The sequence below is a fragment of the Vicugna pacos genome, chromosome 5 (genome assembly GCF_048564905.1).
Source record: "Vicugna pacos chromosome 5, VicPac4, whole genome shotgun sequence".
Lineage (NCBI taxonomy): Eukaryota > Metazoa > Chordata > Mammalia > Artiodactyla > Camelidae > Vicugna > Vicugna pacos.
Window position 1 is genome coordinate 42,981,633 of NC_132991.1, and position 18,127 is coordinate 42,999,759.

Sequence of the window (18,127 nt, forward strand, 5' to 3'; positions counted from 1 at the left end):
GGTAGAGTTTGTTCTTAGCATGAATGAGGTCCTGGGTTTAATCCCTAGTACCGCCATTAAAAAATAATAACAATAAAGAAATAAATAAACCTAATTACCCCCCCAAATAAAGTAACTTGCATTCTGAATTATATATAACTGACACGTGCATCAACATTCAGCAGAACACAACATAGTGATAAGTTCACATACATTAAAAAATTTTAGAATAATAGACTTACATTTTCCTTTGTTGTCTCCAATCACAGAATTGAATGTTTCTTAATAAATTTAAGATGTAGGACTTTTGGAACCAAATTGGTAACCCAAGCTCACCTGTCAAACATCTTTTCCTTCTTAATTTCCCACAATGCAGCAATGGAATGGGGAAATTTCTATACCACTACTAGAAACTGAAGCAAGGTCTTACCCATATACCTAAGTTTTCAAGAGATTTCAGGGAAAAACAGGACAGTTAAGAATGCAATAAGGATAAGTAATACTTGGCCACCAACCAAAAAGACAGAGCCCACTATGAAGAGCAAGTAAAGGAATTTATGCTGACCTCAGAGCCTGATGAGTATCTCCTACACTACACTGAAGATAAGCCAAAACAACTAAAACAAACCCTAAACCTGCTTGAACTTCTTCCCTATTGCTAAAGACCACATGAAAGGGGATCCTGTGGCCCACACACAGCCTACATGCAAAGGCTATAGGTAGGGGAATGGCCAGGTAGCTTGCTGAAGATCAGGCTGCCACCTGTAACTCTGAGCTGCAAAAGTCAATATAAAAAGAGAAATTTCTCAAAGGTGACTCACTGGTCAAATATTTGCCTCCCTCTGCCAACACCTCTGTCCCTAACTTGCACAAACCCTTGGATCTCTACACTGTCAAAGAAAAAAACTTACAATAAATCCAAAAATTTCCCTTCTCTTTTTACTGAGGGTTAAAAGAACTGAAGCATACACAATTTGGCAACACATGTATCCTGAGAATTGATGTGTATGTCACTTAGACATTTGTGACTTTTAGACATAAATATACAAAAACCAAAACCTTTTTCATAGTAATGAAAAAGACAGATTTGAGCACATAAAAAATAAGTATTTTCTATGTATGTTCATATATAACTGAAAAATTGTGCTCTACACTGGAATTTGACACAACATTGTAAAATGATTATAATTCAATAAAAAAAGTTTAAAAAAATAATTTTTAAAAATGTAAGAAAAATAAGTATTTTCTAAATGCTGAAAACCATTCAGAAAAGATGACAAAAATTTGCAATGTCTAATAAATTGATATCTAACATATTTAAAAACCACTTATTAATGTTTTAAATCAACTAATCAATTTAATCAACTAAACAAACATATATTTCAATATGAAACAACTTACACAAAAGAACAAAGGAGTAATCAATTCATGATAACAAAAACCAAAACCAGTGAACATTTACACAAGAAAAAATGCTCTGTTTCACTAGAAATTAAGAGGAATGTAAATTAAAAGATACTATTTTTTGTCCATTAAATTACAAAAAAAAAGTACTATCCAGAATTGATTATAATATAAAGAAAGTGTATCAGACATCATTAATGCATGCATACTTAAAATCTTCTCAAAGGGCAATTTGACAGTATCTCTCCCAATGTAAATTCAAGTGTATTTCAAGAAATCTATCCTACATAAACACATCTTTGTACAAAAGTTACAAAAGATATATGCTCATGGATATTCAGTATAGCATTGCTAGAAATGGGGGATGCAGAATCCAAATTTCCCTCAATAATAATGTAATTAAATAAACAATGGTACATTCTTAATATACAATATGATTATTTAAAAAGATGTAACAAAAAAACAAAAACAAAAACAAACAAACAAAAAAGATGTAACACACATTCATATATTCTGGCATAAAAAATATTCAAGGTATATTGTTAAGTGAAACAATAAAGTCTCAGAAAAATATATTACATAACATCCATGTTAAAAAATATATACACACTTAAATATGCCCTGTATATAAATATTAGTAACTGCAATAAAACATTCTGAAGCGATAGCTATAAAACTGTCAATAATGGCTATTTTTAAAGACTAAACTGGGACCTAAAGAGACAGAGATTGAATAGGGTGGATATGAAGAAGAGCTTCTAAATTTTATTTCAAATTTTGTGGTATTGCTTGAATTTTAAACAAGAAGCATGTATTCATTTATTATTTGTAAAGTAAAAAAAAATTTTAGAAGAGTAGTTGAATATACACTCAAATGTTAACAGTGGATCACAGAGTTTCTGGTAATTTTTAATTTATATTTCATTTTGTTTAATTATATTTTTAAGTTCTATAATGATCACGTATTAATGATATATATATTTAAAGATAAAAATACTTTTTTCCTTAAAAATGGTAAAAATGTCCACCAATAGAGTATTATTCAAATTTTTGGATACATTTAGATAAACGTTTAAACTACATTGTGCAGAAAGTGGTAAGTCTCACACTGGAAAAACAAGGTGGCTGGTGGACAATGAAGAAACTTCACTGATCTCCTTTGTGCCTTTTCCTATTTGCATGTATCAGATATTAAGAAAAGTAAAGTAATACATAAATATAACCCCCTTCCATATATATATATAGTACTAGCTGCTTTTAAGAAAAAGATCAGGTTTCATTTCTATTTACTGACATGGCAAGAACTTACAACATACTGGTACATCAAAAAGACATTTAATAAAATAATACTGTTGATCCAATTTATTTTATAAAATGTAAGTATACATGCTCAGAAAAGTCTGTATCAGTGGATCAACAGTTGCCAAGGGCTGAGGCTGGGGACAGAACTTAATTGAAGAGGGGCATGAGGGAATTTTGGGGGGCAATGGAAGTGTTCTGCATCTTGATTTTGGGGTGGCTACACAGCTATATGCTTTTTAAAAGGTGAATTTTATTAAATGTAAATTACACCTCAATGAATGAGACCCTCTCCACCACCACCATCAAAAATTCTATATTGGCTATATATCAAAACAGTGACAAATTGTGGTAGATTAAATTATTATTCAAAAAGATTGACTCATTCCCCTCTTCCATGGGAATCTACTGCTCTGTTCCACTGAGGGTAGCATGGTCATGTGACTTGCCTTAGCCTCAGGGTAGACCAAGTGTATTTCTTTGCCCTTTGACTTTGGATTTGGCCATGTTGCAAGCTTGGGCTCCTTCTCTTGCATCTCTGTCAATACTATGGAAGAAGTTTCCCCCAGGTGCTCGCTGTCCATCATCCTGGACCTCAGAATGAGGTCCACATGGAGCAGGATCAGAGCCCTCCTCACAATAACAAACCATGTCAGTCCTGCAGTTTAAAGCTGCCTAGTCAAGCCCAAACAACCCACATATATATGATAAAAAAAATATCTATTGTTGAATGCCACAAGAAAGACTAAATTGGGACCTAAATAGTGTGGTTGTTGTAATGCAGCGTTATTGTAACAATTACAAACAGTATATTATCTCCAGGTAAAGGAGTAATAGTGATTTTTAACCTTTTGGAATTTTTTTCTACTTACTAAGTATATTAGCATATATTACTTTTATAATCAGAGAAAAAGCTATATCCATTATTTAAAAAAAGAAAAAAAAGGTAATTTATGTATACATACTGCTTTAAATGATCTTTGGCAAGAGCCACTCTATCTCTGCGCTGTTTTTCTGCTTTTTCTTGTTCTTCTTTAAAAGCTTTTTCAATGCTGAGTTTCAATTGTTCCTCCCATTTTTTATCTGATTTTATTTTACTCTTTTGGAATTCAATCTGTGCATCACGTTCTTTCATAACTCTGCTAAGAAGTAGTCCTGACTACAAAAAAAAATTGCAGTATTTTAAGAAAATAAAGTCTAATTATGTATAAATATGTTAAAAATATGTATAAAAATATAAGAAACCCCAAGTAGTACATGAAAGTTTTTCACTCTTTCTGTCTGGTAAAATTGACATTGCTTTGCATATTCAATGGCCTTTTTTCTTTCTCCTTGTTTGTGTATTTCTTCTTCCACATCAAGAATTTGTCTTTCTGCCTCTATTTCTTCATCACGTTTCTTTTTGGCTTTAAGTTTCTGTTCTTTCACTCCCTGCAAAAAGACAAAAGCAGTAGTCTGTTTTCATTTTTCAACTTAACTTTACAAAATTTAACACTATAATATGATACTTTGAGATATAACACTATAATATGATAATGAGAGTCTATTATATTTGCATATATCATTAATAAATAGGAGGTTACTCTTATGGGCCAATTTTTAATTGAATTTTTTAGGTAGGTAACACATTTACATGGTTCAAAATCCAAAATATTACAAAGGCATACAGTGGAACTCTCCCTCCAGTCCTAATTTCCATCTGTAATCTCTAAGATAACTACTATTAGCTCCTTGCATGTACTTCCAAAGTTCCTTTCTATATTTAAGTTTTATATATATGTTTCTTTAAAAGAATCAAATCAACAGTGGCATATTTTACATATTCTTCTATACCTCTTCAGAGGAGGCAATCAATGTCTCATGTCAGATGAAGTCTTTTCTTTTATGGGTCATACTTTCCATGTCTTAAGAAAATCTTACCCTGAAATCCTGAAGATATCCTATGGATTATTTTAAAAGTTTTATTGTTTTGCTTTTTACATTTAGGTCTTAAATCCTGGAATTCATTTTTTTGTGTATTCTGTAAAAGATATAATTTCATCTTCTCCATGTACCAGTTATCTCAGTATCCATTACTGAATTCCTATCTTTTCTCTTCTGATTTGCAATGACATTTCTAGCATATGTCAAGTTACCATATGTAACATGGGATTGTTTCTAGGCTCTCAGCTGATCTATCATTTAGTCAATCTCTGTCCCTACCCTGCAGTTCTAATTATTATATTTCTACTATATTTACTATATTTTTCTTCTTTAACACCCATGGAGGTGTAAACTATTAGGTATAGTGTGATACTACTGGGAAAAAAAGCCAGGGGGTATATTCTACCCCCTCATTAATTTATGAACCAGGAGCTTTTCTAAAATCAAGTTTTTTAAAGTATAATTTACATATATTCTTTTAGCATATAGTTTTATAAATGCAAAAAGTCACTTGTAGAACAGTTCCATCCTCCCAAAAAACTCTCTTACGCTCTATTACAGTCAACTACTCCCTGACTTGCAGCCCCTGGAAAACACAGACCTGTTTTTTCCCTATAGGTTTTGCCTTTTTCAGAATGTCATATACTACATATACGATATCAGTCATGATATAAGTATCCCCTCTCCTAGGAAAAAGAGAATTAATAAATTATGAACACTGTTCCTAAAGCAAGGTACCACAAGTTTTCTGTTTCCCCTACCAAAGATAAATATAATGTACATTGCAGCAAAGCAAGGGAACATGCAATGCTGAAAAAAAAAGTGAGACTCTCTGGACAGATATTATGCTTGTGTATAGTTTTTAAAATTCTACTAGAAAATAGAAAAAAAAAACCCTGCCTTTCAGTGCTTCAAATAATATAGGAAAGTGTTGTGGGGAATAGGATCATCTTTCCCCAGCAGTTTTTCCCCAGGTGAGACAATAAAAGGAGTCAGAGGACACCTCCCCACCCTAAAGTAGTTTCCCACTCATGTACACGAAATTAAACTGCGAGTTACTGTACCTCTTAGGTAGAGAATCTTGCAGAAGCACAGAGAAGAGAACAGCAAACACATATGTAGTTCTAGAAAATGTCAGGAAGATAGACAAATCAGAGGCAGATGAAAAGAAGCTGCCTTGGTTCCTCATATTTTCAAGTCCTGTCTTTTTTGTGCAATCCTCCATCATTAACAATAAATAGCATGACCCCAAAACAGACAATGATATTTCAAGAAAACTACAGACCAATATCGCCCATGAACACAGATGCAAAAATCAACAACATTTTTAACAAACTGAATTCATCAAAAAGATAATACATCATGACCAGAGGAGATTTATCCCAAGAATGCAAGCTTGGTTCAATATCTGAAAATCAATCAATGCAATTCATCATATGAAATTTAAAACCTCAACAGACATACACAAAAGAAAAGCACTTTAAAAATCTAACATCCATTCTTGTACAATAAGGCAAAAAGGAAAAAAAAACTGTTTTCTATAGCTAACAATGAATAACAAAATGAAACTTTAAAAAATATCATTTATAATAGCATTAAAATATTAATTATTTAGGGATAAATATGACAAAAGATGAATAAGACCTATACACTAAAAAATATAAAATGTTGCTAACAAATTGAGTAAGACCTATACAAATGGAGAAAGACACCCCGTTCATGAGTCAGAAGACTCAATACTGTCAAAATGTAAATTCTCTCCAAATTGATCTAGAAATTCAACATAATCCCAATCAAAATCCCAGCTGGCTTTTTTGTAGAAATTGACAAACTGATTCTAAAATTCATGTAGAAATGCAAAGGACCTAGAATAGCCAAAACAACTTTGAAAAAGAAGAACAAAGTTGGAGGACTAATACTACTTGATTTCAAGACTTATTATTAAAGCTACAATTCTCAAGACAGTATGTTATTGGAAAACAAAGATAGATGACTAGATCAATGGAATAGAATAGGGAGCCCAGAAATTCCCCCTGCAAATATATGGACAATTGGATTTTCAACAAACATGCAATGGCAATTCAGTGGGGGAAAGAACAATCTTTTCAACAAATTGTGCTGAAACAATTGGATATTCATATGCAAAAAATTAACTTCAATCCATATCTCACTTCTAAAAATAGACCATAGACCCAAATATAAGACTAATGACTTTAAACTTAAACATAGAAGAAAATCTTTGTGATCTTGGGTTAGACAAAAATTTCTTAAGTAAGTCACTAAAAAAATGATCCATATAAGAAAAATTAATAAATTGGACTTCACTAAAATTTAAAATCTGCTTTTAGAAAGACACTGTAATGGAATAAAAAAACATACATAGCCATGAGCTGGGAGAAAATATTTTCAAGTCAAATATTTAACAAAGGACTTGTATTCAGAATATATTTTTAAAATTCTCTAAACTCAATAATAAGAAAACAAACCCAGCAAAAGATTTGAACAGACATTTCACCAAAGAAGATACATAGATAGAAAATGAGTTCATGAAAAGATGTTCAACATCATTATAATCAGAAAAATTAAAATTATGAAATAATACTTCACACCTATAAGAATGTCTGTAATTAAAATGACTGACCATAGCAAGTTGGCAAATATGTGGAGGAAACTAGAAAGAACTTTCAAACACTGCTGACAACTACTTTTGAAAACAGTTTGGAAGTTAAATGTTGCAAAGTTACATGTACATCTATCACGTGATTCAGGCAATCTACACCAAGATATCTACCCAAGAGAAATGAAAGCATATGTCCATACATAGACTTATACATGAATGTTCATAAACAGATTTATTTATAAGAGCCAATACTTGGAAACAGGTCAAAAGTGAACGTTTGGTTGATGTCAAACCATCAACAACTGAACATATAAACAAATTGTGGTATATCAAACAATGGAATATCACTCAGCAATAAAATGAATGAACAATTGAAACAAAAACCAAATAATTGTGCTGAGTGAAATTTATAACAGAAAGCGTATCAGTGATTTCCCAGAGAAACAGGAGGAGGGGTGGGGAGGAGTGAGAGGGAGTAAATGGGGTATGAGGAAACTTTTTTTGGGTGATAAACATGTTCATTATCTTAATCATAATGATGGTTTCAGAGGTATAGTAATATGTCAAAACTTAAATTGTACACTTTAAATATGTCCAGTTTTATGCATGTACAGTAGTATGTCACTTATACCTAAATAAAGCTGTTAAAATGTGCTGCAGTGCATTTTAATGATATTTTACATATAAAAATATTTATAAAAGAGTACTAAGAAACAGGAGTAAGTCTTCAGTGCATGTGTCCTCTTGGGTGGTTAATACTTACTGCGTATGTATTAGTCCAATGTTTTACCACTTCCTGTGATCGTAAATGCATTTCTTTCTTTGCCTTTCTTTCTGCACGAAGGCGTGCGGCTTCTCTTGTCAAACTGTCAAGGCTATCTCCAATCCTTCTCCACTCATTGTGTGGAATTATGGTGACCTGCCGGAGATCTACTTTGCAAGGTAGAAGAGGTGGATAGAGAACTTGATCTTCTTCACGGTTCTTTATTTCTAATAAATTTTTTTAAAAAATGAGTATTAAAAGTTTTTAAGAAGAGTTTAAGTGATAGTTTTTCTCAGACATTTCTATATTGGTATGATATCTGGAAATTGTTCCAAATAATAATTTTATGCTTGTTATCTTAAGAACAGCTAGGATTAAGGGGAAAGTATACGAGACCTTGAAATCAGAAGACACACATTTGAGTCCTTGCTTGGTCAATTCCTTACTGTGTAAATTTGGGCAAGTCATTTAACTTCTTAGAGCCTAAGTATCAATATCTTTAAAGTTGAGATCAATAATACCTACCCCAACAGGCTGTTATAAAAGTATTTTCCAAGTTAATCAAATAGCAGCTTATAAATGGATAACTTTGGGGATGTCCACCTTTTGTGGTTGTAGACATTGTGACTGACACTATTCAACCCCTTCCTAACTAAGCAGTAGTAACATAATTTGGAGAACTGACTACAGTCCCAGTCCCAGGTTGAGTCTCATTAAGAATACTTGCATCTCCCTTGACAATAATTATTTCTGTAATAAGCAAACAAATAGGAGAAGAGTTTTCAGACTTTTAGAAAAGTTCTTCCTTGTACCTCTGGGAGAGACATCTGAGAGCGACTCTAAAGCTAGATATGAACAAGGAAGTACAAAGGCCAAACAGGCAGCCATCCTATGACAGGAAGAAGCAGCCTTAGGAAGAAACTGTTAACCATGAATCACAAAGAAGAAACAAAGGAAGACCCTGGAGTAATGAGGATCTCATTATACTGCTGATCAATGAGACCTGAAGCCTAGAGTTCCTGTTATATGAGAAAATAAATCTCCTAATTTTTAAACATGATTGAGTTGGGTAGTCTGTTAAATGAATTCACAAACATTCTAAACGACACAATGGAGCTCATAACAGCTCTTCTCTGAGAAATGTTTTTACCCCTTTAATCAATTGAGGTTCTTAATTATAAACAACCAAGCTCACTCTAGTCAATTTAAGCAGAAAAGGAGTTCATTAAAAGATATTAGGTAGCCTACTGAATCTCTCAGAGAGCTGGAGAAATACCCTTAGAAGATATACATTCAAAACACCACACAAACCACATCATGAGGTTCCAGTGAAGATTCAGGGAGGCTGGCAATGGGTAGATACCTCAACCTGCCCCACTTATAACTTGCTCCACTGGACACAGCATATCTGAACCTTCACCAGTGTTGCCTCTGGAACTGGTACACTTTTGCTGCCACTCTCCCCAGAAAATGGATTCAACATGTTGTTTGCTTCCTCATCACTCTCCTTGGAATGTAAATCTAGCACATATACAACTGACTGGCTGGTCCCATGCCTGCCCCCTAGCTGCAAGGGAGGCAGAAAAAATGAATTCTGCTTCTAGTTAAGGAGGTAGGGCTTGAAAGGAGAAAAATTTACCAAAATAGGAAATGGATTTGAATAGTGGTGGGTGGCCACAGCCATAACAAAAGCAATAAAGCACCGTGGGTAAGAGTATGGACTCCGAAGGCAGATGACCTGGACTTTTTCTGAACACACCACATATGAACTATGTGAATCTATACAGAATTATTTAACTCTAATTCCTTATTTGCAAAATGGTAATAGTAATAGTACATACTTTATTTTATATAATTGATATGAGAATTAAATAAAGTAAGATGTGTAAAGAATTTAGAATAGCGCCTAGTACACAATATGTTCTGAATAAATATTAGCTATTATTTTTTTTACTACTTTTACTAGAAGAATGAAATAGAAGTAGAGAGAAAAGCAGAAACCAGAAGCTCTAGAAAGGGAGAAAGATACTGAAAGAAAAGCTGCTAGGATCAATTAGAGTCTTCTTGGGGGTTAAATTAAGGTTGATGGGAGTGAGAAGTTGGTTGCTAACCTAAAATGTGAGTTTAAAACCACAGGTACCATCTTGCCTACAATACTCAAGTCTCCACATGCAGAATAAAGACAAGCAAAGCTGAGAAGTATAATAGTGTCCTGGATCGAGTTACATCTAAATTCACAGGTATGTGAGCCAAAATATTCCCCTTTTTTGTTTTAACTACAATAAGTCAGATTGGTCACTTGTAATCAAAGAGTCCTGACCTTTGTATCCTTATAGCCTTGCAACAAATTTCCTTTGCCTTGCCTAAGCTGGCTCAACTTGGTTTGTGTTACCTGCAACCAGAAGCTACTTAAACAAAGGCCACTGAGTTAAACCACCTGCCTTTTGATGAACATATTGTTAGGCATATGAAAATGCCTTTCTTTCTCTGACCCAAGGGTTATTTCAACTCTTTAAGATGTGCAATAAAATGGAGAGAATTTAATTTGCCAAAATACTAACAGGGCTGACTAGACCAAATAGCCCACATTGGCAGGAACCTCTCCCTACAAAGTACACAGTGGGGAGCAGGTTTCGGCAGCAGTGGCAGGAGAACGGGAGGTCAGAAAGCTGTGTAGCGTACAATATGATCCCTCCTCCATGACACCCCAATCTTCTGTAGAGTACTTGCATTCATGAGATATTCAAGATCTTTTCATGGACTCTGATACAGGGAGAGAATCAAGAGAACAACCACAAAAACAGCAGAAATGGGCAACCATAAAAAATAGGAGAACCCACAGAAAGTTTGGGAAAGGCTTTTTACTATCTCAGGCCACAAAAGTTGGGCCAAGTTCTCTCACATCTTTGAGGACCAGGAGAGCCTGGGTTGACATCAGACCTATGAGTGATTTCACCTATTCCTGCTTTAATCCACTGGGTTGATGCAGACTTCAGTTCCCAGAGGGCAATCTTACTTCCTCCTACCTCAAGTGGCTTTCACACAATGCTAATAGTGGCTGTTAGAGAAGTTAAGCAGGCTGAAAGAAGGGAAAAGGAAGACAGATGGACAGAGAGAGAAAGAATATAAATAGGCAGACTCTCAAGCAGTAGAGAGGGGGGAAAAGCAGTGGTAAGTGACTTCAGGGTGTCTAAAATCAGTCCATGTGCTTTTCATCATTGACACATTTTCCACGGTTTACAAAATCTTTTTTTTAAATTGATATAATTCACATATTATAAAACTTACAATTGTAAAGGGTATCACTGAGTGGTTTTTAGTCTATTCACAAGGCTGTGCAACCATCACCACTATCTCATTTCAGAATATTTTCATCATCCCAGAAAGGAACCCTGTACCCATTAACAGTCATACCCCCATTCTCCCCTCCCCACAGCCCCTGACAACCACTAATCTACTTTCTGTCTCCAGGGATTTGCCTGTTCGAGGTATTTCATAGAAACAGGATCATACAACATGTGGCCTTCTATGTCTGGCTTCTTTTACTTACATGATGTTTTCTAGGTTCATTCATGTTGCAGCATCTATCAGTATTTAATTTCTTTTTATAGTTGAATAATATTCCACTGTATAGATGTATCACATTTTATTAACATTTGGGTTGTTTCCACTTTTTGACTATTACGAAAACTGCTGCTATGAACATTCATGTTCCATTGGTCTACCTGTCTATCCTTAGGCCAATTCCAAACTGCCTTGATGAGTGTAGTTTTGTAGTAAGGTTTTGATACAGTGAAGTATAAGTCTTCCTCCTTAGTTCTTCTGATTCGAGATTATTTCGGATATTCTGGGTTCCTTGCATTTCTATGAATTTTAGAATCATTTCCATCAAGAAGCCAGGTAGATTTTAATAGGGACAGCATTGTACTTGTAGATAATCTGGGGATTACTGTCATCTTAACAGCATTGTCTTCCAATTCATTAACATGGGATGTCTTTCCATTTATTTAGATCTTTAATTTCTTTCAAAAATATTTTGTCATTTTTCAGTATATAAATTTTTCTCATTCCTAAGTATTTTTTCATAGAAAGAAAATTTTATTCTTAAGAATTTTTGATGGTATTGTAAATGGAATTGTTTTATCAATTTTGAAGCTGACAAAATTGAAGGGAGAATGAGACAATGAAATAACAGTTGGAGATTTCAATACCCTACTTTCTACTAGACAGAAGATCGACAAAGAAAAAAAGGACTTAACACCATAAACCAACAAGATCTAACAGACATCTATATAGCATTACATCCAACAAGAGCAGAATATACATTCCTCTCAAATGCATGTGGAACATTCTTTAGGAGAGACCATATGACAGGTCATAAAACAAAACCTTAAAAAATTAAAAATACAGAAATACAAAATGTATTCTCCAAACACAATGGAATGAAATTAGAGAACAGTAACAAAGCAATCTGGAAAATTCACAAAGATGTAGAAATTAAACAACTCAGATTTTTAAAATAGGTTAAAGAAATCACGCAAATCAAAAGCACAATGACATATTACCTAATATGTGTCAGAATGGGTATTATCAAAAAGAAAAGAAATAACAAGTGCTGGTGAGAATGTGGAGAAAAGGGAACCCTTGTGCACTGTTGGTAGGAATGTAAATTGGTGCAACCACTACGGAAAACATTTTGGAGGTTCCTCAAAAATTAAAAATAGAGTTACCACGTGATCCAGCAATTCCACTTTTGCTTCTTGTGTTTTGGGGTTCTGTTGTCAGGTGTATCTATGTTTACGAATGTTGTATCTTCTTGAACAACTGACCCTTGTATTAGTGTAAAATCTTCTTTGTTTCTAGCAACAATTTTTGTCTTAAAATCTATTTTGTCTGACATTAGTCCCCCAGCTCTCTTTTTTGGTTACTGTTTGCCAGTATAACATCTTTCTCCAGCCTTTTAACTTCATCCTATATGTATCTTTGAATCTAAACTGTTTAGTAATTCTAACATCAGGGATTCCTTAGGGACTGTTTTTATTGAATTTTGTTTCCTGGGTTTGGGCCACACTTCCATATTTATTTGCATGCCTTGTCATTTTTGTTGAAAACAGTATATTTAAAATAATATGTGGCAACTCTAGAAGTCAGATTCCCCCAACACCCAAAGTTTGTTGTTGCCACTGCTGTTTGTGATTTTCCTGAACTAAACCTGTAAAGCCTACATTCTTTGCTGTATGTGGCTAGTCGAATCTTAGCTTGGTTAGTTTAGTTGTCAGCTAATGATTGGACAGAGTTTCCTTAAATTACCTAAATTTAAATTACATAAATTTAAATTTCTTAATAAGTCTCCCAGTCTTTACCAAGGAACTCTCTGTGAATGATGGAGCATGACCTCAATACTCAGACAGAGAATTTACAACACTGTCATAGCCTTTACTTCTTTCTTGAACAGAGAATCAGAGTCAACGAGAGGTGAAAGCTTCAGGCATTCTCAGGTCTTTCCTGGACATGTCCAGAGCCCTATCCATGCATTTGACCTTGTGGATTCCTAGGAATATGTAGGGAACTTTTCATCTCCCCTACAGACATTTCATTTCCCACGTATCCCTTTATGTCTTCTGGTCAACTTGTTGTTTGTGTCCAACTGTTATCATTTCCCAGGCAGCTGTGATGTTAAAAAAAAAGTTGCCACTGTTTATTTTAACAAAAATAACCAGTGAGCTCTGGGTCAGGTCAAATAAATACAAGCTTTGTGAGTGGGATTTTCCAGGGAACTGCCAGATAGATCAAATAATAAGTCATCTGGAAAAAGAAAAAGGAAGGGGTTCAACCCTATTCTGCTCCCTCCACAGACTGCCACGCGACTGGATTTTACTGTGACTGCAGTGCTTTTCTATACTACCATGTGGCAGGGAGAAAAGTATGGGACTGGAACAAGTTAAAATGCCAAAATACTCACTGTTCTAACTAAGATTCAGTTATTTTTCTTGATAAACACTTCCTAATTGTTGCAAGCCTTTGGTTTCCTGAGTTCTCAAAAAGTGGATTTTAACAATTTTTGCCATTGTTCTTTTTGATTTAATTGGGGATAGGAATTTTGGAGATCCTTATCCCACTCTTCTGGAAGATGTCACCTCACTTAATCTTAAATTATTTGTTTTATAGCTAGCTGTCTACATATCTGAATCCATCTCTTACTTCACCATCTTCCAAATGGAGATTATAATTTAGCAGTGAGGATCACATACAAACTTTTGGACCAACTAACACAAAACACAAAACACAAAACACTTATCAGGTAAATCTAAATCTTTTAGTGCAGTACTTTATATAAAAGAAAGTGAGTATGTGAGAATTTTTTTTTCAATACATGCCACATGGGTACTGTTTCTCTCCTACATATCATGACCCTCTGCTGCTACTTCTTAAGTCCTCCACTGCAATAAGTATCCACTAGTGTCCACTGCTGGGTGAATGGCTGGCATTCACTCTGCATCTGGCACAAGAGACGCTATTGCCACAGAAACTCAGGAAATGACATGAAGCTAGTCCAAGTTCCCAAGATTCTGTCACCATAACATTAGTTGGGAATTTACAGACTTAAACTAAAATCACTAGAATTAATAAAGAGCTCTTTAAGTGTCTCACTAGGTTACTTTTATTACAAAATCAAGGTTTTATAAAAGGTCATATGAATTACCCTACATTAAGTAGCATAATTTTTACTCTCACAAAGTATTTTCCTTAGCGTGAGACCTTATCTTCATTTTAGAGTTGAAGAAATTGAGACATTTTCTTCAGGCTTTCCTAAGAGTACTCAGTAGGCTCACAGAAGAGCCAAGACTCTAATGAAGTCATTGATATTTCCAAAAGATATTCCAATTCACTCAATGAATAACAAAGCTTAAGTGCAAGAGAATTTAGCAAGCACAGACTCTTGGAGCTGGAACTCCGCAGCCTGAGGATCGGACCAGCTGGTCAACTGGGACTCTCTGACTTCTTTTCTCTACTCGTATTTCTGCAAACTCTTCCCACCTACCCATTCATCCAAGGGCAAAACTGTAATTTACACAGAACCCAATGATGCCCATGATGCTTTCGACTTGGTGGAGCCCGTTTCAGAAGGTAAGGAAAGTCCGCACTTGGCACCCTCGCCTCTCACCCCATGCCTGGGGGCCAGAAACAGGGCCGAGATGAGTCAGTTTAGCTCACCTGCGCTTTCCTTCGCCTGTCCACCGCGCCTCCGGAATCGCACGATTATCTCTGAGGTGCCCATGGCGCTCTGACTTGGAAAAGCTATTCCGACGCGGGGAGTCCCGCGGCCTCCAGGCTGCGGAGTGTTTGGCCAAACCGGGCGGTTGCTTAGCAACGCCGCCGGAAGTGACGACAGTCGTCTCCGAGGGACGGAGAACGGGCAGCAGTCGGCGGTGGGCTGGAAAAGGAAGAGTGCGCCTGCGCGGGAGGTCGAGGCTATGCGTGGAAGTGGGGCGGCCCTCGCTGGCAGGCGCCGGGAGGAGGCCGGAGGACAGGGCCCGCGGCAGCCGCGGGGAGGCCAGGACCCCTGCGGATCCCCGGCCTGGGTCAGTGAGGAGCCCTGGTGATCCAGCCAGGCCTGGGGCTCCCATCCTCATCCCCATCGCGCGCCTCACGGAGAACGACAGCCAACTGGGTCCCTACCCCTACCTTTGGGACGTACCCAGCAGGTGTGCGGGAGAGCGAGGCCTAGGCGTGGCGTGTGTGGTCCACGGACTTCCTCGCGGGTGGAAGGTGAAGTGCAAAGCTCCCCTCACTGAACTATAAAAACCCAGGGATTAAATGACAGAAAATCTGTTTTTTTAACACGTTGGTTTGTAAAGCATGATCTGAGCTAGACAGGGGTTAGTTTTTTGTTTGTTTTTTTTTAGAAAATAGAAATATTAAAGCTTAGATGTTTTCCCAGAACAGTCATGTTAAGTAGGACCCTTAAGATATTTTTAATTGCTTGGTAAATACAGTACAGTAAAATGAATGTATTTCGAGGGACCAGTAAGACCTCTAAGGACACAAAAACCTGTTAAAAGTGGATACAAGCTTGGTTTCAGAAGCTCCTTTTCTAACATATGGAGGTACAAACGATTTCATTACAAGCTAGTTGCCTATGACATACATATTAGGCATCAAATTGAAGTTACTCAAAATAAAAGGAGGTAAGATTTTTAATCAGCAAAGGTTCTAACACATAGTTGTATTGTTTTTCTTTAGATTTTCTACCAGATGTTCCACCGTTATAATGCTGGTAAGTATGAAAGGATTAATAAAATATTTGCTGGCAGAAATTAGTTTTTGCACATACAACATGGTGGTTTTTTGAAATCATAGTTTTAAAAATGTGAAGAACTGGAAAGAGTCCAAGATTTTACCTTACTTGTATGCTAATAACTTAGTCTGCCACAGTTTTGTGGAAGACCCAGACCCCTAGGTCAGTGATGAATTACTTACAGCAGTAGCAGTAGCCAGATTATCAGCAATTTTGCCCCAGTTACCACAGGATGATGCAAGGAGTGCCAAAAATCACCTGCACATGGAGTGTATTGCATTACAGGACAGGAACCCTCAGCTTAGGGAATCCAGGTCTTTATTATAGTGGGCAATAAGCATGCCTCTCAAGGGTGTTCACTGTGCATACATTTTTGAGACAGTCTGGAGCAAAGGGCAGTGACTGCCTTGCTTGTAAGGTAGGCAGAGCCACCAGAGACCCATGGAGAATTATCTCCCAACAAAAAAAAATCTCTGGAATTTTAACTGAATTGGTTGCAGAAAGTATTGAATTCTATAAGATTTGGTGTCAGTGATTTGCCATTTTTATCGGTTTGATAAAATGATATTTTATTTCCAACATTTGGTTGTAACTCTAACCCATGGATCTTTACAACCAAGTGTATCTAGAATTAGTTATTTATCCCTCTGTGACCACCACTCCTTTTTTGTTCTTGTGAAATTAAGGTAGTATATGCACTTTGATCTGAAACAGAGCTTAAATTATTCTGGGGGAAATTTTTTACTGCAGAATCAGTGTGGGAAGAGAATGGACTGCATTGAACCTACCACTGTACACACAGACTTTTTTAAACAAAAATGAGACACTACTGTACACACTGTTTTGTGACTTGTTTAATTCAAACATGTTACCTTTTACTGGCTAAATAAATATTCCATTATATGGCTGTCATGTACATATTCTTATTTAAGCAACCCCCCTATTGGAATTCTTGTGTAGTTTCTAGTTTTCATTATTGTAAAAAAGCACATAGGCTGTTGTTAGACTATGGAAACATGGCAGACATAACAAAATATATGCTAGTCATGCTTCCTGAGAGAACAGTTAATAACTGTTTTTGATATTTTAATATGTTGATTTCAAAATCAGTTGGCTTTTTTAACACTAATCTATGTACATCCTTAATTTTTGGAGAAATTTTTATTTCAAGTATAGCACTAAATCTTTGAAAGTTTGTTGACAACAGAATGTGGTATTTGTCCATTGTTTGACAAATAAAAAGAAAAATTGGAATCTGGAAATCTCAAAATAATCAGCCTAACATTTGTGATTTTGTCTGCTGGATAAAAAACATTCACATAACATCCTCTGTTTTGTATTTAAGGTTTTTGTTTAAGCAAAATTTTATTTCTCCCATTGCCAATAGATGCTTTTTTTGAGGTAAGAGAAAACAACATAATTAGAAAACATAAATTTTATAATATCTTAAATACTTTTTATTAATTTTAGGAGTTAAGAAGTCTTTATTCCTTTGCTTCAAACCAGAAGACCTTGTTCTCTGCATATAGAGTAGGAGTAATGTTGATTAGAAACTGGCTGGTATTTAAAACTGAAGATTGTCATGACTGTTTAACCTAAGCTCTATGCTGAAGTCAGATTAATTGTCTTGGAAATACTAAATTGGGTAAGTATTTTTAATAAAGGTTTATGTCGAGTGGTGAGAAAAAAATAACAGAAACTTCTGAGAACTACAGTAACTTCAGGGTTATATATCTTATGTTGAGGTTAATAGTGCAGGAATTTTAGTAACATGGGGCTAATTAAATCTAAGCTTGAAGCAGTTTTCAACCAACAATGAGTTACATTTGAAAAATGTTTC

At 35.4% G+C, this 18,127-nt stretch overlaps 1 protein-coding gene across 1 annotated transcript in view; it reads right to left on the bottom strand.

Moving 5' to 3' along the window:
- Positions 1–15,356, bottom strand: part of CFAP210 (cilia and flagella associated protein 210) — a 28,963-nt gene extending 13,607 nt beyond the window's left edge. The window contains exons 1-4 of the mRNA XM_006213970.4: positions 15,204–15,356; positions 7,989–8,215; positions 3,940–4,113; positions 3,648–3,841 (exon numbers count right to left, since the gene is read on the bottom strand). Coding sequence (XP_006214032.1) covers positions 3,648–3,841; positions 3,940–4,113; positions 7,989–8,215; positions 15,204–15,267 — 659 coding nt within the window. The 5' untranslated portion in view covers positions 15,268–15,356. The remainder of the gene's footprint in view (positions 1–3,647; positions 3,842–3,939; positions 4,114–7,988; positions 8,216–15,203) is intronic.
- Between the last annotated feature and the right edge of the window lie 2,771 nt (positions 15,357–18,127).